Source organism: Xiphophorus couchianus, chromosome 12, assembly GCF_001444195.1.
Source record: "Xiphophorus couchianus chromosome 12, X_couchianus-1.0, whole genome shotgun sequence".
NCBI classification, from domain to species: Eukaryota; Metazoa; Chordata; class Actinopteri; order Cyprinodontiformes; family Poeciliidae; genus Xiphophorus; species Xiphophorus couchianus.
The window spans coordinates 20,785,770-20,809,211 of record NC_040239.1 but is presented as its reverse complement, the minus strand read 5'-3'; the positions used below and the strand labels follow the sequence as shown (position 1 = coordinate 20,809,211).

Genomic DNA, 23,442 nt, shown 5'->3' with positions numbered 1-23,442 from the left:
GCAAAGAGATCTCAGTTTGCTTCCCTACAGATGTTGAGGAAGGAAATTCTAGAGGCTTCTCAACAGTGGTCCCGGTGTGATGGAAAATCAGGCAGGCTACACGTTGACTGTTGGACTAGGAGAAAGAGGAGGCCTTCTGGAATGCAGCTAAATGTGCTTCATGTGGGTGGCTCCGCTTGGAGTGTGCATATGGAGGAGTGAGTGTTGCCACTGGCATCTAGAAGCATGCATTACAACAAATGGTTGGGTCACAACAAAAATAACAGTGGAGTGCCCACTATGCTATGTACTTTTTGAAATATGCAATCTATAATAGAATGCATTGCAAAAAAAAAAAACAACAACTGGGATTCGTCAAGATTTGTGAATGTCCTAAAATAGAAGTATTTTCCACCAAAGACATGGTGAACTTGCTGACAGCTTCTCATCTGTTTTGACCCTCTTTTTGCTGTGTCACACAAGATCACAGAGGAACCTTCCGGCTCTTAGCCTCCAATTTGTTCGAGAAGTATATCAGTTGTTCCCAGAACCGAGGTGAAGGTTCTAGACATCATCCCGCAGCGTTGCACGCTGGACCACAGACACATTGTTCCACTCCTGCTGTGTTTGTACTCGCATAAGCAAGTGGAGGTGCAGTGTTTGTTTGGAGGTAAAACAGACCACAGGGGAGTGGATATTTATCTGCCAACAGCTAGTTCAGCATCTGTGGCTCAATGCAAGATTCAACACAAAACACCTTTGAACTTTAGTTCTTCTGTCTTATACAACTGCTGCATAACACTTGCATATGCACAGATTATGGTATATAACTATTAATCCAGGCGTGCAACTGTTTCGCCACATGCATGGGTAAATAAACATATTCTGCCCCATATACTCTGACTCACCTAAATACACCAAACAATTGAGCAGACGTGGCACGTTTGGAGAAGGTGCTCTTGTTGTGTGAGACTACAATTAAACTTTCCGGCCTACATTGGCTGTATTTGCGACAGAATACTCACACTGTACACTGCCCCCATGGTAAAATAGGGTGGGGAAAACATGTTGTGGGAATGCTTTTTTTTCCAGCAGGGACACAGAAGCTGATCGAAGTTGATGAGACTATATGTGGAGTTAAACACAGGGCAATTGAAGAAAACCTAGATGAGACGCCTAAAGGTTTGAGACAGGTGGAGTGTCACCCTTTAGAAGAACAGTGAGGCATAAAAGAATAGTTTAGATCACAGCGTATTCAAGTGTTGCAGTCAACGTTCGGACTTAAATCTATGGCAAGACTTCAAAGTTGTTGATCGCAGATACTCTCCATCCAATTCGCTAAGTTTGGGCTGTTTGGCAAAGAATAATCTACAAAAAAATAAATCGGTCTTTAGATGCACGAACCTCGTTTGGATGTAGTCCCAAAGACTTGCAGCTGTAATATAAACAAATGTGGAACAATTTTGAATTGTTTGCAAGGCTCTCTTTGTAATACTTGCCAAGGATTGTCAAAATTAGAATTTTGTTGGGAGAGATTGTGTTTCACCAATGTCCAGTGATTAGACGAAGAATACCAGAATAAGAAAAGCATACATTTAGCTTCTCTTTCTCAAATCTTCACAAAGACAGAAGAAAACACCCAGGGTGCTGGCTGATGCTGGAGCCAGCTAGATCAAACCGGTAGCTGTTAGAAAGAAGGGGGAGGTGAAGGAGAAATGAGGGGAAAGAGGAGGAGGGGAGATGAGATGTAAAGATGGAGTAGGTGGGATACCAGAAAAAAAAAGTGGGATAAAGAAGGCAAGGTAGAAGTCTTTGCAGTGGAAAAGGAAGCAGGAAGTATCTTGGAAAGGCTCGGATGGATATGCAGCCAGATGGTTCAGACCCCTACTCCCTCAGTGATGTAATGCATCGGGTTTATGCTATTTTTAGCTACACTAGTACACTTTGCATGAGCGTAAGCCTATCGATCAGCCCCACAATTCACCACGAGGGGGAAGAGCTGCAACTAAGCAGCAGAAAATAACTTCTGATCATTATTTTTTCTTTCGCAAAGGTTTAGCGTTAGTGTTCCTCTTAATTATTAGTGTCTGATCAAGGTTTGCTGAACTGTTTCTTCTGGCATTACATTTCATGCAAAGTGTTTTGTGTTTTGTTTTCAGGGACTTTATTTGTTTCCACCTCCTGCATCAATTAAGACATTTGGTTTAGAAAAGGCATTTATTTGTCTTTCAGACCCAATTATCGAATTAAAATCCAAATAAATTCTGTCTAAAGTTAGGCTAAGTTATTTAGTAGCCACAACAAATATGCCAACCACAGTAAATAGACCGCCTATGGGGTATTGGAAAGTAAAAAAAAAAAGTTTCCTGAGTTAGCGTTTTGTCAAAGTACTGTTGTTAGTGTTGGCAATGAAGAAAATGAACAAAGAAATCTCTTTTTCTGTAGTAATGCCTCATTCTGTTGCATCTTAAACTTTGTTTGCTTTCCATCAGTATCTTTACTGGCAAATATTTGATGTAAATTTTAGGACATCATGTTAATATTGTTTGTTTGGTATAACAGAGCAATATGTCCAGTGGTTTGAGCATTTCATCCCGTTTCAAACACAGATTAGATTTGATCTAATAGAGCATGTAATACATAATTATTTAGTGGATCTGAAAAGCGTGGACATAGAAAGGTCATAGTTAGGGTATGAAATTATATTTTGAACTTTGAACTCTCATTAAGTTCTAAGCTCTCTAATTTTGTTTAATCCAAAAATAGAGCAATTAGAGCAACTACAAACCCACAAGTACATTTTCATCCACCTCCCAGCTGGGAAAGGACACAGTTTCACATTTTCAGTTTCATATTTTCCGAAATGTGCTGCGTGCCTTAGATTTCAATCTTACATCACAGTCATACATTACCAGAAGTTGAAGTACTGCCCATATTTAGCATTTCCTGTTATCAGAGAACTTGCAGGCAAACACGCAGCACCATTTTCCAGGGTGTGCTTTGAGAAAGTCTGCAGCCCGAGGGTATAGACAGGTCGACTCCTGGTGAAACAAAGTGAAGAAGCAGCAGACATGCACATGAGAAGTTTTACATCTGCACCTGTGACCCCTGACCCTTCCCCTCTACCTCCACCTCAGTAGGAGGTTGCTATTTCTATAACACCAGCATGCATGTACTTATGTATTGGGTTTTTTTTCACAATGGATGAAACCATTATTACCATGAGCCTCTGATCTACTCAGTAGCTGCAGCTAATACACGTAAACAAGGGACATATCCATGTCAGTTCCAGCTCTGTGACATTAGAGGTACAATGCCTTGAACATCTTTTCTCTCTTCACCAGGAATCCGGCAACAAGTGCATGAGCTGCACCGCTAACGTACAAATAGAAGTAGCTTTACTCCTGCAGTTTTTGCTTTTCAAATGCTAATAATGAAACAGAAACCTAAAAAGCAAGAAAGAAGTCTGTCTCTCTGCACTTTTATACCTACATTAAGACTTAGACTTTCTGTTAATGCGTACATAAAAAAATGGGTTTTATATGTTTTTTTTTCTTTCACAATGGTTTAAAAACACTTTTTCATTGCATGATTGTCACCCAAAAGTTTCTTATTTTGTTCTCTCAATTTGACAAAAATACAAGTCAAGAAATATAAACTTGTTTTTCTTTAGAACTCAATAAACATCATACTGCTGTCATAAATGACATTAATGCATTTTTATGCAACATGTAACTTTTAATATTTTTATTTTTAATTAAATAACTTAGATAAATTGACCTAAGCAAAAAATAAACACCTGTTAAATTACTATAAATTTTGCACATAAAATCGTTATATTATGTACTTTTACTCTTCATAGCAAAACAAAATGACAGCCCAGTTAATTACATGGGCTGTCTGCTCCAGTAACCAAGCTGCTGAGCAGACAGGCTGCTCTTAACATTCTGTTATTCTGAAACATCATCACTTAAAAGTGTCGGGTGGCCTTCTTTTAGTTTGGCATCAGGAAGGGAAGCAATTTCAAATGGCCAAATTAGTCTTTTTCCTATAAGCTGTACCCTTTTTTCAGCCAGCTGACCAGCAGCACATAGCAACAGTTTGCTACTCTGTGGAATTTCAGTAAAAGGTTTTTAAATTGTAGGAATGAGTCGTGCCTTCTGAAATCAACACTTTGTCACATGTACTTATTGAAGGAAGTCCAGTGCTAAATCCTCAGATCAAAATGTGGTAAAATGTTACATCATTTATGTATAACGTGTTTTGCTGGAGATTACTTTTGTTTTTTTATTGGTTTTCTTTTGGAATAGTTGCGTGTCACAATTTTTCTTCTGCGAAATTACCCGTCTGTGCCAACAAACATAGTCTGTCATTGCACAACGTTTGTTCCCATAGCATACCTGGCCAGCCTCTCCACTAGGCACAACTCCAGGCTGTTCAGTCACGAGTTCCCGTCCTGTGCTATTCCTCCCACTCACATCCTCCAGGCACAGCTTGGAACATGCACAGGAAGCTGACTCAGGAGTTTTTTAAGGGATTAAAAACATAGGGACAGTTCTTTACACTTCCACTTAATTAGAAGGTGCATGCAAAGGTTTTACGAAAGGTGAAGTTGGGTAATCATTTAGGGTTCTCAGAAATGGCTTGCAAAACGCAAAATGTAAAAAGATGTCAGTAAAAACAGAAGCAATTTGCATTTTAAAAGAAAAACTTGGTGTTTGTTCTTGCATAACCAGGCAATGGGGTTATTTAAATACTGTTTGGCTAAAAACAGGTAAAACACAGAACTGGGGAAAACTCAGTCTTACATTAGTAAGAAGTTAAACTCCCCTGTTGCTGCTGTCTTCCATTCATGCTCATTCTGCTCCGCTGAGCAGGCGATGAGCCAACAGGCGGTCCGTTATGTAACAACTGCCTGACTGCATTTACTCCATGAGTGAATGAAGCTCTGTGACAGACAGCTGAGCAGCAGCATTTCCTGCTGCCCTCCTGAGTTTTCCTCAAAGATTTTGCCTCTAATGTAAACAAGGTTTCACCTTGACCCATAACTCTTCTTTTTTAATGTATTTCTCTCTTGCATACAGTGATGTGTTTATTCTGTGTTTTTCTAACACAGCATGGAAGCAGTCCACTTCCAAGACGTGCATGCACATCAATGTGGGAGGACATGAAAAATGTATTTTTAGTTTTGTGTGATAACAAGTTGGCAGAAAAGGATTTCTGTTCAGCAGATTCTTTTTTGTTTGTTTGTTTCTTAATTATGCTAATGCTTTAATAATGTGTAAAACAAACATCATAGTATAACCATGAAATATTTTTCTGACAGTGTGAGGAGTTTCAGTCAAAATGAGAAATTTGTTCCCAAAAGACACAAATCCTCCCAAAAAAGAAAATCTAGGTGGTTTTCTTTTAATTAAGGAATGAAAGGTTTGGATTTGCTAATGTGTCTATCTGTTTTTTTTCTGCAGATATGCTTTCTGGTGTCAGCTTTCCGTGGTCCAGTATTTTCAGATGACAGCTGTGCTACTGTGGCGCTATTCTGCCACTATTTCCATCTGAGTCAGTTTTTCTGGATGCTCATGCAGGTAAAACATAAATACAATATCCTGTAAGCTAAACAAAATAAATGAAATGCTGAGAATTTTGTAACAGAGTCTAAATCTCCAGGGCTTTGTAAAGCCGAATAAACACAAAGACAACAATAAAACAAAACCAGGTAACTTAATGGTATGATGCTTCTACAGAAGTGAGTTTTACTAGTAGCCATTGAATCAACTCATTAGGCTCATTGTTTTCTTTTCTCAGTTTATGTTTATGTGCTAGAAACACACATATACTGTATATATATAGATGGATAGTCAGTCATTCACCTTGTTTTGACAAGGTAAATAACTCTATTTAGTTGGAACTGAATATAGTTATTTACACATATCTAAGACATATGTGTTATTGGTGGAGTGTTATGAGATTAACTACAGAACCATCTGAAGGGAACAGACTAAAGCAACAGTGTAATACTGGTTCATTGCAATGTCGACATGCAGAACCTGCTTAATGTTTTTTATGCCTGCTTGTTCACAGACTGATTTTGGAAGCTTTCATAAATGAAAACAAAATGAAATGGTCTGCGTCTGACAAACAGGTTTTTAGACACACATGGTTCTCATTAATATGGTAACAGAGCTGATCTAGATCGGTGGGAAGGTTTATAAGCTAACATTTAGCCCAGACAGGGTTTGGTTCAAGTATGAGGAGAAGTGTGGCAACAATTACTTTAGATTTTGAGTTTTTTTTCAGCAGCCTAGAAGCATCTCGGGTCATATTTGTACTGTCAGCAAATACACTGGCTGAGAAGAAAAGCCCTGCAGACACTAGTTTTCATTAACATGCAATGCTAAAAGCCAATTGACCTCTTTATCAGCCCCGGTTAGCGCTCGCCGCTCATTTTCCCCCACCTATTAGGTTGTTGCTTTCAGATAAGTGACTGAAATAAGTCAGCACCATCAACAAATGTTACACCCCGAAAAAGTCTTGAATCAATAGCAGCAGACTGTGTGTATGTGGGTATCTGCATGTCCAGTATCAGTTCAGAAGAATGCACCTTGGCACGATGACAGAAATTAAATCTGTGTCCACAAATGCAGTTTGTAGACCGCAGAGGCGTCAGGAGAGGCGCTCAGGTTACTGCAAATGTTCATAATGTTTCATAACAACACAAGTATTTCAGCTGCAGAGAGAAGCCCTGCAGGCTTGCCTACAGTATGTGTTTTTCATTTCTCAGCGTGCCAGATTGAAAGTCAAACAAGTACCTGAGGTACTAGTTTTACAGCTTTGTACACAATGCCTGTGAATATGTTATCAGCAGGTGAACATATTTGATTATAACAGTGGGCAAGAGGCGCCACATTCAGTTCATTTAGTACCTTCCAAAAGTATTCATAATGTTCTTTTTTTTTTACATTTTACAATGTTTCAAACTACCTTTGATGTAAGAACTCATGGTAACTCTGGAGGAGCTGCACAGATCCACAGCTCAACTACTTTTCAAACTCTCCTCACATTTATAGAAGAGGGGTAAGAAGGAAAGACGTAGGGTGCCCTCGTCTGATGAGGACCAACATTTTGGTCTCCATTCACGATATGTGTGATGTAACACACCAACCCAATGGTGATACATGGTGGTGGCAGCAATTTAATCTTCAACCAATTTGGTACCTTCATTATTTAAGTGGATTTCAGTGGAAACCTTTCAAGAATGATTAGGGGACACTTGGAAGTTCCCCTAAAAGTGGAAACCTGATCAGTTCTGATGGTAATCTGGTGTTTCATTCTCCAGCACTGAATATTTAGATTTAAACTGCAAGATAACTCCATATTCTCAGTTTATGGCAAACATAAACTGATCTCAGTCAATCAGCCTGCTAATCTGCATCCCAAGCCACACAATCCTTTGCATCAACAGTCGATGAGTGATGCAGCCTCTGCAGTGGCAACAACTCAGCACAAAGTTACCTGTAATCCCCTCTCTCTCTCTCCACTCTGCTCACAGCCAAGGAACATAAAGTTCTTGGATCTGAATGACTCCGCTCTCCTGTGTCATTACACTGCAGTCAGATTGTTACACAACCTTTCTATCTGCCTTGTGTTTATTCTGAGAGGTTTCTGCAGACACGTCGGTTTTGTTAGTGGTCATACAACATGGTGGAGAGAGCATTATCAGTTACTTTAAGGATTAGATCTTGCTGTCGTTTGTTGCATCACATTTCCCTGTGCGCAAATGTCATATCTGAGTGTTTGCAAACAGATCATCACCAGTCATTTATAGCTGTTTGTATATTATATAAGCCTGAAGTAAAATTAATCTCGGCTCTCTGTTCTTGTCCATCTGGACCAAAAGCTGCTGAAGTCTTCCTGCAGGTAGAAGACATTGTGTCTGCTTTGCAAGACAGGTGGTCAGAAAGTCTGATTATGTAACAGTGCAAGGCTTAGCGTGTCAGACGGATGAGACAGTAAAACCCAGTTAAATTACAAAGCAAACACAGCTATTTTGGGTGTGATGTAAACTATCACTTTCTATGTATTCACAAGCAGAAAAAACAGAAAAAGCCTTGAAAAATCGAGGTGAGATCATCATTTTCCGATCTGTTAAGGTTGTATTTCTTTCTTTTTTTTTTTTGCTACATTAGGACTTTTTTTTATTCACAATTATTTGTGCTTGTATTTTGGTATTCCTTTCCAGTAAATCATCTGTTTTCTCAGGCTGTGAACTTCTGGCAAGTGCTGGTAATGAATGATGAGCACACAGAGCGGCGCTACCTGCTCTACTTCCTCCTAGGCTGGGGACTTCCTGCCTTAGTCATCATCGTCCTGGTTATTGTTTTGCTCGGTGGCTTTGGGTGGACCATTCATGCTGCATATGGACTGGTGCATGGAGATGTGTAAGTTGAACATTTATTTAAATGCATGCAGAATACCACTCAGAATGAGTGTAAAAATTAACGTCGGGCTTTTAATAATGCATTTGAGCTCCTTCTTTTGTTGAAGTTGTTTGTTTTTGATCATAAAACAATTTCAGGGAATTTTACACCTGTCATTTGGAGCTACAGTATCTGTAGGTTTCAGGATATTGGACCACTCTTATCAGTACAGCTCATCTTCATTCTTCAGTCTCTGACGGTCAACCTGACCTTGAAGGTCCAGAAATTTTCTGAATTAAAAAAACTTATCGAAGTTGTATTTTGGTATTCCTTTCATCTGTTGTCCTGAACTGTTTTCTCAGCCTGTGAACCGGGTCAATCCAGGGTTGTTTTTCCAATCAATCCTGGAAAAGTAACAATTCGAAAGCTTCCAAAGATCCCAAATTAATCTGACTTGCATTGTTATTGTGCAAGAAAGCAAACTTCTGACTGATTCTAAGATATTGTTTTGAACCAACAACAGAAAAATCTAAATAATCCTACTCCATGTCGGTCTTTGAAGAGCATACTCAAGTGTCCTTTTTAGTACTTCTCTGACTCATGCGGGCTGACAGCAGTTTTCTATTTGCTCGGAGGGGAAACTCTGTTTCAGAGTGAAAGGAAAGCACCTGAGTCAGTGACGTCATATGAGGAGGCCTCTCGTCCAATCAGCTGAATGATTTAGGAAATGAGTCTCAGTGTTTGCATTCATCGCGCCACACAGAAACCCGACTCTTTACCTTGGAGGTGGATTTTTTTTTTCTGAAATCACTTCCTGTCTATTTATAGTTTTAAATAACGGATTAAATCATTTTGTAAAAACTCATACAAAGTCTCTTTGATGGGTGTGTCTGTTTACCTATGGGTCGGTCTTCATTTTTCATGTGCTTCATATGTGAGCAAGCATGCAGGATGGGTAGAGCTCAGCGCTGATGAAGTCTGAAACTTTGAATCACATCCTTAAACTGGCCGGTGGTCTTAGGTGGGGTTGTTATCCTTGGGATCGAGTGAGGGAGTGTGTTTCCTGTGGCTGGGTGTGAGACAGTAAGGGCACACATGAGGGATTTTAGGACACAGTGGAGGGTATTCAGTTTCCCCTGGAGAGCATACCCTCCTATTTGAAGGAGTCTTTACATTCATTCACCCGTCTCTTTTACTCCTGATCAGAGTAAATAGGTTGCCTCTTGTTTCCTCACCAACACAGCTGTCTCGGTTTCACCCTGTCTGCGTACAAACAAGCCTTGAGCTCAGATTCTACGTCACAGAGGTGTTTTCAAAGTAATTGTATCTGGGAGGGAGAGGAGTTGTTAAGTCTTAGTAAGACACACATGAAGTGAATGAAACTGATTGTGGATCATGTTGTTTCTTTTACAGCAGCATTGAAATACGTAGGATGTTAACAAGACCTTTGAAACGTTGAAAATAGAGATGAAACTTCATCCTTGTCTCCAAACCCTCCCTAAGTCCCAGAAGGGTGAAAGTACAACGGGCTTCACATAAATTAACTACAGCTTTAAAAAGAGAAGCAAATACCTTTTTTTTTTTCTTAGGTTATATAGACAATTAAAGAAGCTACGTTCAAAAATCCACTGACAGTATTTAATTTGCAGAACTTGTTTGAAATTATTTATTGGGTAACTTTGTTATGACAGGATTGTCCAGTTATTAAAATAACCCTGTGCTACTGGATCCAGTATAGACCAATCCATGCTGGGGTTTGTTTAACACTGCCTGGTTGTCCTATGGGTTTTCCTCATTATTCTGTAGAATTTTAACATAAAGCACTTATATAAAAGTGATTTCAATACTTAATATTAAGGCTGCAGTGGCACAGTGGTAAAGAACAACCCATGCACAAACCTGTGACTGCTGTGTGGAAGACTAAGGCCTAGTCCTCCACACAGCAGTCACAGGGTTAAGTCCCGGCCTGATAACCTTCCCCCTCTCTCATGATCCACTTTTCTGTCTAACCCCTCTCATATAAAGGCCACTAGAGCCAATAAACATATAAAAAAGAAAAAAAAATCACAACCCATAACCGCAATGACAAAGCATGCGTTATTTGTCTTAAGCCCTGACCTAAAACAAAACACTTTTTGGGATGAATTAGAGCAGATTGTAAGTCAAGAAGGAAAGGTTTAGGGTTGTGCAAAATCAGCACTTGACTTTAAAAGTGTTATCCTTGAAGAAAAGTCAAAATTACCATAAACATCTCACAGAAAGCCATTGTAGAAGAACTGAAGCTGTTTTAACTGCAAATGGTGTTAAATCTGTCAAAACATTTTCATTAAGAGTGGAATGTAATTCTCAAATGACTAAACATGTTCTGTTTGTCTTAAAATGAATGACTCATCTGCCCAGTCATAAAATTTCCTCCTCACTTAATGCTCCAGTTCACTGGTAAGTGACAGATTGGGAACGACAGCAGCCGAGCCCGAAGTGGTCGGGCACATAAAATTACTGAGGGTGCAAAGGTCACCATCAAAGTTGCTAGCTTCAGATTAATTTAAAAACAGTTTATGGAAAGGCTCATTGCATGTGTTTAAAAGCTCAAGCAGCTGTAGCCAAAACTTTTATCACCAACTGCAGTGTAATACAAAGCTTTAGATGTAGCTGTGTAAAGCAAGCGATCATGAACTGTAGAGTGGTGGAGATGCACTCTCTAGAATGAAAAATTATGCGTCTGTCTGGCAATCCATCCAACTGCCTGGGTTGACAGTTGCTAGGCAAACTGCACTTTCCTGACTGTAAAAGGCCAAGTGTGAAATTTGAGACAGAGGATATTATGACATCTAGCTGTTTTCAGGCGTGTGGTTGGTCTCTCAGCTCCAGAGAAAGGAACGCTGATGCTTCTGTATACCAAGATATTTTAGACATTTCTTTTTTTGTCTAAGAAATGAATATGTGGGAAAAGTTTGGGGTTGGCCCTTTCAGTTCTACCATGAATGAGCACTAGTGCACAAAGGCCTGACCTAAACCTAAAAAAACACCTTTTGGGATGAATTGGAGCAAATTGTAAGTCAGTATCAGCATTTGATTTTGCCAGTGTTATCTGTGAAGAAAGGTCAAACTGACCTTAAACATAGTTTTAAATCTTGCAGAAAGCCATTCTAGAAGAATTGAAGCTGTTTTAGCTGCAAATGGTGTTAATTGTTGTGTCAAAACCTTTTTATTAAGAATTGAGTGTAATTCTCAAATATGCAAAGGCAAGTGTTTCAATAGTTTTGGCAATATATGGTGGTGATCTTTAAACCCAATCATTTTTTTTTCTTTTGGAATTGAAGTCTGATCAGGTTGGGTCAAACTGGGTCAAAATTTATAACACAATGTTTGATGAAAACTACTCAAGATTTAGTCTCATCATAAACCCAGAATTTGGGTCAAAAGACCCAGTAGTTTTTTTCAGTACTTACTTCTTGGCATTAAAGTTTCTTTGTGTCCTTTTATTGTCTTATTTGTTCAAATTTGAACTACTTTTATAGTCAAATAAAATGTTACCAGATCATTTGGTGCCAATAATAAATGTACATTTCATCAACTTTGAACTTGAACTCTGAGTTCTGTACATAAGGGCATTGGGCTGAGTGATTCATGACCTCATGCTGTCTGATGAATATAAAAAGAAAATGCACTGAGTAACCCTACCCCTGAGGAAAGTTTCTTCATCCTGCTTAGGAATCCTAAACAGTCTTCGAATACAGCTGGCTGTCCCCCCCCCCCCCCCCCCCCCCCCCCCCTCATAAAAACAAGCAGCACTAACACCCATTTCCCATTAGAGCTGAATTGGTGGGAGGGTATGGCACACAAATTTATTTGGCATACCTTGTTGTATTTTGGCTAGCACAGCTCCAATTAGTTTACAGAACCAGCTCAATTGCTCCCACCAAACTAGTTTCTGTTGTGAAAAAAGTACAAAAATCACATGAGCCTTCAGCTCTGGTCAATTCTTATATGGGCATGAAGGATTTTTCAGAGGAAAATGTTTAAAATGACAAAGAAGCACATGCCAGAGAAAGAATATGGCAAAACACCAGCTGGAATCAAACCTTAATAATAAATAAATTATTTCGATTTATCTTTGATCACCCCTTTTCTAAACAGCTTTCAGTACATACATGATTTTTTTGTGATTTTAGTCTAAGTCTTAAATAAGGAGAACAAATTACCTTGTTTATCCACTTGCAGCACTGGGGTGGCCTTGTTGCTCAGCAGAGTTAATATTGGACATGTTTTGCTTTCACTGCCGTTGAACAATAATCCTTTAAGTCGTAGGAAGGCTCAGAAGTCTCACTGAGAAAATCCTGTTCATGAAATATGAAGAAAAGTTTCAAAAATAGACAGAGTGAGAAAGAGAACAAGAGCTAAAAAACAGCTCTACAAAAACCATGTGATGTGTGATTTCAAGCTGAACACACGCTTGATACCTAATGTGTGTGTCCTATCTTTTAAAAGAAATACACAGTGTAAAAATCAATTACTAACATATTTCTGTATCCCTTCTCTAGGTGCTTCATCCCAAACATCTATGCAGCTCTTTGCACAGCGGTGTTGGTGCCTCTCATCTGCTTGGTTGCAGTGCTGGTTATATTTATCCACGCCTACCAGGTAACTGAGCAGTGGAGGGCCTACGATGACATGTATCGTGGAAGGACAAACAGCACAGGTAACTAATGTAATCATCTCAGTGTTTTTTTTGTTTTCTTTTCTTTTTTACTTGTTTCCAAATATGTGAAGAGACACACATCCATCCCCTGTTTATGTAGGCAAACTGATCTATGCAAAAAACTGTTATTCCCCTTGAATTTTTCCACATTTTGTCACTCTAAAACCACAGTGTGAAAGTATTATTTTGGGGGGGATTTTTTATCTTAGACAATAAAAAAATATATTATAGACCTTCTGAAAATCAATCAGATTTTTATTGATTTTAGCTCTGACCTTTCCAGACTTTTTCATTCTAACATGTGAAAATACTTTTCTCTAAACCAGGGGGGTAAAACTCATTTTCATCTAATGTCACTAACGTCATCAAAAGGCAGAATGTATAGGTAAAACCAGCTATTAACAAACTGTTTTAGCTTTCTCTGCATTTGATTTGTACTTCCTAAGATTAAATAATATTTAACAGATTTTCACATTAAGGTAGTTTAGTACTACACAAATAACTGACTTCATTTGACTGAGGTCAAGAAGGACACAGACAGGCTGTTTTTTTTTGTTTGTTTGTTTAAGGCTATTTTCATACTGGGATGACTATTTTTCCTAACTTATCCTACTTGTATTCAGGAACATGAACAGAAATAAACAATAAAAACCATGTTGTTGTGAGTGAAACAATGCAACTTGTATATATTCACCTATCACATCTATTTGGCTAAGGATACCACTTGAAATCCTTTTTAACTACAAGTGGTAAATGCTCTTACTATAATAATGTACCAAGATGTGTACAAACACTCTTGAACTTCTACACAATTAAGTTGTGTTGTTTGGATAGAAATAACTCTCAGTTGAAGTGGGTGTGAATCAGAGCTATTTACTCAGTGCAGTCAGTCACTTTGCCCACTCATGAAGATCCAAGTCAAACATCTTCAGTCTCTCATCATTCAGGTTGTTATCACTGACAATCAGCACTCGTTAGTTGCTCTTTACTCAAAACTGAAGGAACAAGGGGACCAAATGAAAGGAGAGTAGATGGCAGAAAATTCTTTACAATAAAGTTCTCATTTTGTATTATGAATGCTACACTCACACAATGAGAACATCTACTGTCCAGTACTAAGTTCAAACATCATCCATCCATCCACTGGACAGGTGTTTTCATACTCTAGGACTCTACAGTCCTAGAGGTGCCAGAGTTCAGCTACTTTTAGATCTGTCTCTGTGTCAACACACCTAAATCACACAATTTGATCATTAGCAGGAGTTTGAGTGCATATGGAGGCAATTCAGTCATTTGATTTAGGTATGTTGGACATGAGACACATCCAAAAGTTGCAGGACTTTGATTCTCAATGACTGGTGTTTGACATCCCTTATTCATTGCTTATACCGGCTTGTTCCTGGTCAGGGTCACAAAGGGTCAGTGAATGAGTTAGTCAGGAGTACAACCCTGGACAAGTTTCCAGTCCACACTTGGAACAGCATACTGTATTTGGCACATTTATACCTAAAAACAAATTAGGATCTCCAATGAACTTAACAAACAGGTTATTGGGACTGCTGGATTAAACGGGTGTAACCAGAGAAAACATACAAACCAACAGAAAAGCCTCAGTCAAACCTGAATCCAAGAACTGTTTTCCATAATTGCACCACCGTACAGTTCAGCTATGACTTTAAATTGTATTCATGTTAGTTGGAGGCACAAAATCTTGACAGCACTGACTGATCAAAGTTTAGAGGAATTAACCGTGTTGACTCTACCTACAATCTGTTATCTGGAAACATAATGACTCAACAGAGTCCTGTTTGCACACAGAAATATATAACCATCCATAAAGCTTCCACACTAAATATAATGTTTTCCATTTCATTTTTATTTATTGGTGTTTCATGCAATATAATCAGTGGTGCCCACAGACTCTCTCACAAATGTCCGTAGTCCAGAACAACTTTTAAAAATTTATAATAAACAAGATGTGAGCACATCCGTCCATCCGTTGTTCATTGCTTCCTATCGTTGCTTCATCACCAGGGGTCACAGCACAAACAACCAAGCATGCACTCACATATACCTGAGGGCAGTCATGGTTTTGGATTGTGGCACAAAGGTAGACTCCCTGAAGATAACCCACAGAACATGCATACTCCATGCCAAAGCACCCCAGGCTGAGGAAATTCTGCTATCTGCTAAATTTTTAGCAAAAGTCTGCTAATTTTTGAGAGCACTGACAGGTTCCCAACCTACGATATGAAGCAGCCTTGAAACTACTAATTTGAATTTATTTCTCTTTGTCCTACTGTGACTATCGAACATAGTTGAAGGTTCTTTCTGTCATCATTTATCAGTAGTTAGTGTTAAATGAGAAACTATTTATCGCTCTTGCACATTCATTTTGAGTTCAACCTTGATGTTTCTAATTAGCTGTTGAATTTGTAGGACTCTTGTTGCGGACAGTGCATATTAAGGTCACACTTTTCAAAATCCTCACCACAGCAAACAGCCGGTGTGATAAGTCGAGGTCTAATCTTTCTACTGGCGCAGGAGTGTGAGAAGCCCACATGTTGAACTCACAGGACTATGTGAAATATAGCAGGACTACTGACGTCAGCAAGATCAGGCCAGCGTCTGCTTGAGCACGCTGCGTACCACTTGTAAACATGTACCTATTAGAGAATGACTGGAACTCTCCCACAGTGCCTGATGCAGTGCTCGGCAATGAAAGGGAAGCAAACTGAACTTGAAATTAGGGATATCAAAATGTCATCTGAGCCCTTATCGCAGCCCAACTCAACCCACGAGGAGACTCGATGTTCTTCTTGATACAAGCTTTTTACAGCACCACTTGCTCCATGAACACATGCAGCTCAGTCATTGATTGGCCAGAGCAGGAATCAACAAAAGCATGCACTGGATAAGGTTTTATTGCAAAGTGTTTTATTGTTTACAGTGCCAGTGTTTACAGTGCCTAGTGAGCGTACTTTACTTGAACTTACCTTTTGAACATTAACAACTAACAGAAACTTGAATTCATTTCATCAGGATTTTATCAGAGACTAACATAAAATAGCACAGAAGTGCAAAGTGAAGGTTTTTTGGTTTGTAAAAAAACCCAGTGTTGGTCATTTTTGATGTAGCCATAATTTCTTTGTCGAATCACCTCAACATTATGCTGCCATCGCCATGTTTCACCTGGGGAGTGATGCATTCTGGGTCATGTGGAGAGTTTTGTTTCCACCACATACAGCATTTGGCATTTAGGGCAAAAAGTCTAAAAAAGTTTAGGTTTTATCTAACCAGAATACTCCCTCCCACATGTTTGCCCTACTTGGGGTGTTAATTCAAGGGTTATAAATAGTTTTGCCCTTGGTCTTAGTCTATCCAGTTAATTTATCAACAACCCAAGCCTATGTTTACAGCTTGAAACTCTTACATAATTTTTTTTAACTATCTCTTAATTCTAATGCTGCAGATGTTGTAACATTATCTTATCAGCACATCCTCTTTGCAGCTCACTGTTGCTACAGCTGCTGACCTCTTTGAGTCACCGCTGAAAGCTTTCTTAAGTGTTTTCTGGTTTGTCTTTTCAAACCAAGACACTGTGCTAATATACAAACTGTAAACTGGAAGTTGTGGCGAACAGTAGCTCCCTCATCCAAACAGACAGATGAAACACAAACCTTCATAGGAAGATGCATATATTCAGTTGGCTTTTCGTCTTGTGCTCATATAATGTTTTTTTTTGTTTGTTTGTTTGTTTGTTTTTCTCTGTCTTGGTGGTATCCAGTCAAATTGCCAGTCAGCATTTTGCAGTCAGTCTCCATTTGGCTCTGGGAACCTGCTCTTACTGTGGGAGCTTTGTCTCGTCCAGAGAGTGGAATGTGCTTACATGGTTGGAAAAATCAAACTGGTTAGAGAGGAGAAGCAGACAGATGTGCTTGAGTGGAAGAAAGAGAGCGCATCAGATAGGAACAGTATGTGCTGCTGGAAGCAGTATAAATATCTAAAGAGCCAGCTGTCTTCAAGCTGTCTTTTAATACTGTTCTGATCAGAAGTTAAGACCACAGAAACTTTATTAATAATGATCAGTGTTACGGGAGGAAGGCTTAAAGGAAATATGTCTCCAATGAAGGCAGCAGGTGGGATTTAGGAATAAGTCTGAGAAAAAATGTAGACACTGCAGCAGAGTGGAAATGACAACACCAAGGAAGTGGCACCTAAGTGAGGGCTTTTTGTGCAAACCTGTGCCCTGTGTTTCCATCCTACTTGTGAAGTGAAGTGGAGTCTGCTGGACACTGTGTCCTGCATAGAAGCAAGCTACAGCTAACCTGAGTCAGCGTAGTAGTTTTATGTAGGGTTACCCCACAGGATTCAAAGATGATTTTAGAACCAGATTTTTATTTTTTTTAATTCTCGCTTTTCTTTGACAAGGTAAGATGAATTAAAGTCTCATCAAATGTGCCCCATATACTTGAAATAGCATACCATCCAAACATGGAAAAGGTAAACAGAGTATTTGCATACAAACATCTGAAAAGTGAGGTGTGCATGTACTGAGGCTCCCAAAGTTAATGTTCTTGAAAACCTCTTTGCAATGCAGTTATGCTACAAATCTTTATTTTATTTTGTCTTTGCAAGCATTGCACATCTAGGGAAAGAAGTGCTCTTAATAAAATTCCCAAAAATACACAGACGTTTATGGTTGTACTGTGACATATTGTATGAACATTCAACAAGGGTATGAATACTTTTTCAAGCTGCAGTACTTCCATGTGGATTAGATATGAAAACTGCTAGTGGTAGATCAGGAGGATAATCACTTGTAGTGTATTTTTTCATTTTATTAAAGTGACAGATGTGTCTTGGTCCAAAAGCTGCTACTAACAATATTTCCTAATAAGGCAATCAGACTTGGGTAGAGCTTACGTTCACCCCGTCTCCTGGGCCTCTCTGGGGATTTTATCTGGAACTTTCCAGTTATGAATCAAAAAGAGTTATTAATACAAGATGTAGATTAAGTGTTCACGTCCTCTCCTTAACAACTGAATTAATCTTTATCATCTTGGTAGTGGCAAACAGCTTCAAAGCATCAAAATAAGACCCATGTTTCTAAAATAGCTTTGAGTGAAACCTTTTCAGAAACAGGTTGAACTTCTAGTTTCATTTAATCCTAGAAACACAGAAAAGGCTTTCAGGCAGACAGAACTTTTGTGTATGCAGACAGGAAGTCTGTGAGCCATGTGGTCACATGTTTGCTTTTATTGCGCATACTGTATTTCACACATGTGCGTGGGCTTTCTAGGTGCTGTTTGAAAGCTGCAGGAAGTGTCACACCTTTCACATTTATAGGTCATCTGTTAACAGTACCTGTTTAAGCAGGCGAGTTGAAAGGTTTTCAGTTAGGCTACTTACGTCACATTAACTCTATTGAGGTCTGTGGGCTTAATGTACCTGTTGAATTTTCATCAGGATTTCAAAAATTTTGATTTCTTAATAATCAAAACCATTTTACAAAAGACCAGTATATCCACTTCTCTTTCCCTCAGCCATATTAGTGATGACATAAGGCTCAACACATGAGGCGCTGACTCTGAGTACAGAGCGTAGAAATGTGAAGAGGCAGGTCTTTGTGCGGTGGGGGTCATTCAAGGTCACGCACTGCATGTCTGCTTCAGTGTTTGAGGCTTTAGTCTGGATCCACATGGTTTATCTACTTTATACTTTATGCATTGAAATTTAAGTTCAACGCAGATTTGAACTTAAATTTCAAATCTGCATTGGCGCATTGAAATTTGAAGTGCTGAATAACTTTTCAAATATCTGCATGTTTATGATGTGTTCATCATCAGAAGGCCTTAACAGAAGATTGAGAACTTAGGTAAACTTTCCATCAATATCACTTTCTGGTGAATGGATTTCACAAGGAAATATACCCAGTTGTTATTTGGGAGTATTTAAATATTAGTTGGTGGAGTTAGAAAACAGCCCTGTTAATGTTAACAACTTAATTGACACATTTCTGATGTTTAGTGCAGGTTTACCAATGACTAAGACAATATGAGCAGGCTGAAATTTTTGAAATCCGAGACGGACTTAGTTTTTGGCTGTAGTTGTTTTTAACAGATGATGTTTTAAAATCTTATTTTGCTTTTTCCTTTGTGCTCCAGAGGTGCCGCTGGTCCTTTACTTGTTTCTGCTCATCTCGCTGGTCTGGTTGTGGGCAGGACTCCACATGGGCTACAGATACCTGTGGCTCCTCATCCTCTATGTCATCTTTAACTGCCTGCTGGTAAGACCACTTGTTCCTTTCATTATTTGCCGACCCGCTGATTGTTGATTGCTGATTACAAAAACCACCCACCGGCAGCCTGGTATCATAAAAGTTTGTGTCAACAGTTGTGCTTCCCATAATCTAAAAACAAGGTTAATGTACTAAATGCAAATGTGAAGAGGGGAAAAACTAACCAAAAGAATTGTGTTGTAGCATTTTTTCCTAATTAAAATGTGTCTTTCTTTTATTTTCTGGCTTTGATGCTACATTGATTCCCAGCCTCAGAGAGCTGGGAATGCCTCAGGAGTATGATGGAAATCAGGACTACAGGGTATCATATCTTCATCTCTGCCAAGACTTTACTCTGTTTCTGTTCTTCGTATATATTAGAAGATTAAACCAGAATAGCAATGAAAGATTATTGTCACTTAATTTTGGCTCAATGCTGAAAAACCTAAAACTGAATGGTGGAGGGGCAAAAACCTCCCCTAGGAAACATCTGCAGATGTGACACCAGGTTTGGCAGCAATGTGGTAGAAAAAAAAAACCTGGTGAAAACTAATAGGGCAATAGCATAATTATTCCATTCACAGAGAAATGGAGTTCCCCTAAATTGCTATGACCTAGCAATTTATTGTCAACTTTTATGTGAGTGTATGTGCGAGCCAGAGTGGGTAGTAATATTATTTTTAAATATTTACATTGTTTTTGCATGAAAAGCTGATATTACTCTATAAGTAAAAAATAATAAATACTCCTTTTTAGCTTTCTTGAGCACATGTCTTTACCACTTCTATTTTCTAGATTTATAAAAAAAAATCCAGGTTACTTAGAAAAGTAGCAGTATTTGTTGAAACCACTAAAAGGAGTGAGATTAGACCCTTTTTTTCTTTAAAAACTTCATTTTAAATACTATAGATTTAGTAAGCAGCCTTGCTAGTTGAGCAATTAACTAATTAAGAGATTGCTCATTCTGCTCTTCTCTCACATTTTTTAGTGTCAGTAGTAGGAGTTTTAAAAATATTTGTCTGCCAAAGATTCTTGGCCACTTTTTAGCCACAAAGTGCACAGTCACAGGTCTGTGGTAACCCACGGTGATATGTGGCATTCACATGCTAAAGGCAACAGTGTTGACCGAAATAAACTGGTCCTGTTGGAACAGTGACTAGGAAGACGAGATGATGTCAGCGCCAACAGTCAGTGTCGCACTTTGCGTTTGTTTGTGAGCTCAGGCCAGTTTTGTTTGGTTCTGTGACCTCATGTGGATAGTTTGATCAGCTCACATCATCATCAGCTCATGTATGTGTATGTATTATTAAAAATGAACAGTAATATGGTGAAAACAGCCCTTAAATATGTAATAACCAACTTTTAAATAAAAATAATTAACCACAAGAGATGTGACATAGCTATAGACTAAATAGTTGCTTTCAGAAACATCCAAAATGTCAGCTGCTCTGAGGTCTTAAGGAAAACATTTCCACAGCTGAAGGGTTGTAAAAATTGAAAGATGCATTTTTCCCTCCTTTTTCATATCAATGTAAGACTTGAGACAGTGAAGGACATACAGGACAAAAACAAATATGATCAGCACCTTAAAATCCACAGTGATATGTGGCATTGACCCTGTAGACGCCATTGTTAAGGTGTTACAATAGAGCACATTAATTTCAGTCCTGAAGTGGGCAAGTATCAAATACAGAATCTGATTCAGCTGACTTACAAAGAAGCTGGGATTGAGCTGTTATTCTTTTAGGAAATGAGAAAGCAGTATCCTGTTCTACAAATAATAAAATGTTGTACTCATAGGATAAAATGTGACACGCTTCTGGTTTTTGATTGATGGATTCAACAGTTCTCCATGAAATGCTTAAAGCTTTAGACAGTTTAGTAACGTGACCCTGCTCTAAACTTCTCCACAACTTTATCCCTGACCCGTCTGCTGCGTTTGATTAAAGCCACCAGAAGCTTCTTCATTTTCCACCTTCACTCTTCCTGCCACTGAGAGTTGGATGCACTCAGGGACACTGTAGCACAAAGCTGCAAAGAGGATAATACAATTTAAAAGGTTCGTCGCAGTTTAATAGATTCCCTTTAGATTCAGATTGCCCTTCTCTTCAGCCAGGTCAACCTCTAGCATCAATATACGGGCAACCTCTCTCTTCTGTAAAAGGAAATAAAAACACATACTTCCTGTAGATGAAGATTGATTTTCAGCAAAAGTGCAGCTTCAAAGTGCTGGGCCTCTGAAGTTTGACACAAAAACAAACAAGGATTCATAAAAGTAGGAGGAGGTGAAAAGCCCCAAAGCTAAACCGAGTGACTGAAGATATTGATTAAAAGGAAAGTGAACATGGGACTTTGTTGAGATGCTGCTGAATTGAGAGGAAAAAAAAGGCTCTAATGGGTATTTTGTGGCTTTGAGTGTATGTGTATTCTCAGGAAATACCCTGATTCATGCAGCTGTAGGGGGGCACTGGTAAAGTTTGTGACAGTGGGAGATATTACAGACTGAAAGAGAAAAAACGTAGGTACAAAATTTGATTATTTTAGTAAAGATTGATGTTTGTTTACATCAAAAATTCTGCACACAATGACCAAGTGCATAATAAATTTAGAATTCACAAGCAAGGGTGAGTATATATCTATAAATTTATGTAAATGATACATCTTCAGACAAGTCTGCTACATGCAGACTACATTACCACCACTCTGGCAGCGTTATTATTCAACTTTCTGCTTCTAAACTCACAACCTCAGTTTTTTTTCAGGTTTTCGTTTCCATTGTGTGGTTGGAAGTTATTAGAGTGTTGGTCACAGCTGCAAGGTGTTGCAGAGTGATTCTTGTTTTCTTCATGCCGTGAACTTTCCATTCGAAGAATTTTCCATATTTACTTCATGTAGCTGTAAAGCGCACCTCCCTGCTGCTAATTACGGAACATTATTAAACACTTGCAGATGTTACAGCTGTGCATGTGCGTGTATTTGTGCTGCAGAGTATTCAGAGCTCTGCGTTTATTGAATGCCGTAAAAACGGGTACTGGTTTCCAGCTGCATAGTTAACTGTACTGGTCTGAGAAGCTAATCGCATTCAACGTTAGACCAAAAATAACTGACCTTTAAGTCTAAAGGCTGCACCTTTTCCTTCCTCCTTCTGCCCTGTTTTTCAACCGCACATCTGTGCTTCACCAGGCCGAATTAGAAGGAGATAATCAAATTTCCATAGCAGCGCCCCTCATTATCTCCTTGTACTGCCTATAAACCTTTCCTCGTTATGTCAACAGCCGTCAAAAATATCAACAACGAAGAAACGGTAGCAGTTTTCACAATGATTTATTACCAACCCGCACTTTTTTATTTAATCTTTATGTAAGAATAGGATACCTGATATGTGTGTGGAAAGTTTTTAGGAAAAAAATCACTGACGCGTCAGAGTCATACAAGATTTAAGGGAAGTGATTCTTTTTCTTTTATGATCATAGAAAATGTTTCATAGCCATCATAATCACTGTAAGGGGTCAGGTAGAGTAATGCTGCATCAACAAGTGCAGTAAAGGCGTGTTGTTTTTTCTGTTTGTTTGTTTTTTATAGTGCCCCTTGAACTTTTGTAAGGTTTTGTCACATTACAAACACAAACTTTATTGTATTTTATTGCGGTTTTATTAAATAGAAACATGCATAACTGTGATGTGAATGGAAAATGATACATTTTTTACAAACATAAATCTAAAAAGAGAATTTGTGTTCAGTCGTCTTTTACTCTAATACTCTTAAAAGATTTCCATTGCAGCCAATTGCCTACTTACTAAATAAGGTTTGTATCTGTATATTTTCATATCATTTAAAATTCTGGTGTTCTATGAAGCACTCTGTGGTTTGTTAGAGAACAAACAGCATTGCAGGAGAGAGAGGCAGAGGTTTAAAGCAGTGGCAGGTTATAAAACATTGACCAAAGCATTAAACATCTCACAGTGCGTTGTTTGATCCTTGTCAGAAAATTAGAAAAAGCTTCAAAACCGTCTAAGATCATGACCGTCTGCCTAAACTGACACGTCAGACAATGAGAGGAGGGG

General features: G+C 38.7%; 1 protein-coding gene across 1 annotated transcript in view; it reads left to right on the top strand.

Annotated features, from left to right (window-relative positions):
- adgrv1 (adhesion G protein-coupled receptor V1) overlaps window positions 1-23,442 on the top strand; it is a 115,428-nt gene that overhangs the window by 81,085 nt on the left and 10,901 nt on the right. The window contains exons 89-92 of the mRNA XM_028033867.1: window positions 5,448-5,564; window positions 8,239-8,417; window positions 12,941-13,098; window positions 19,266-19,387. Coding sequence (XP_027889668.1) covers window positions 5,448-5,564; window positions 8,239-8,417; window positions 12,941-13,098; window positions 19,266-19,387 — 576 coding nt within the window. The remainder of the gene's footprint in view (window positions 1-5,447; window positions 5,565-8,238; window positions 8,418-12,940; window positions 13,099-19,265; window positions 19,388-23,442) is intronic.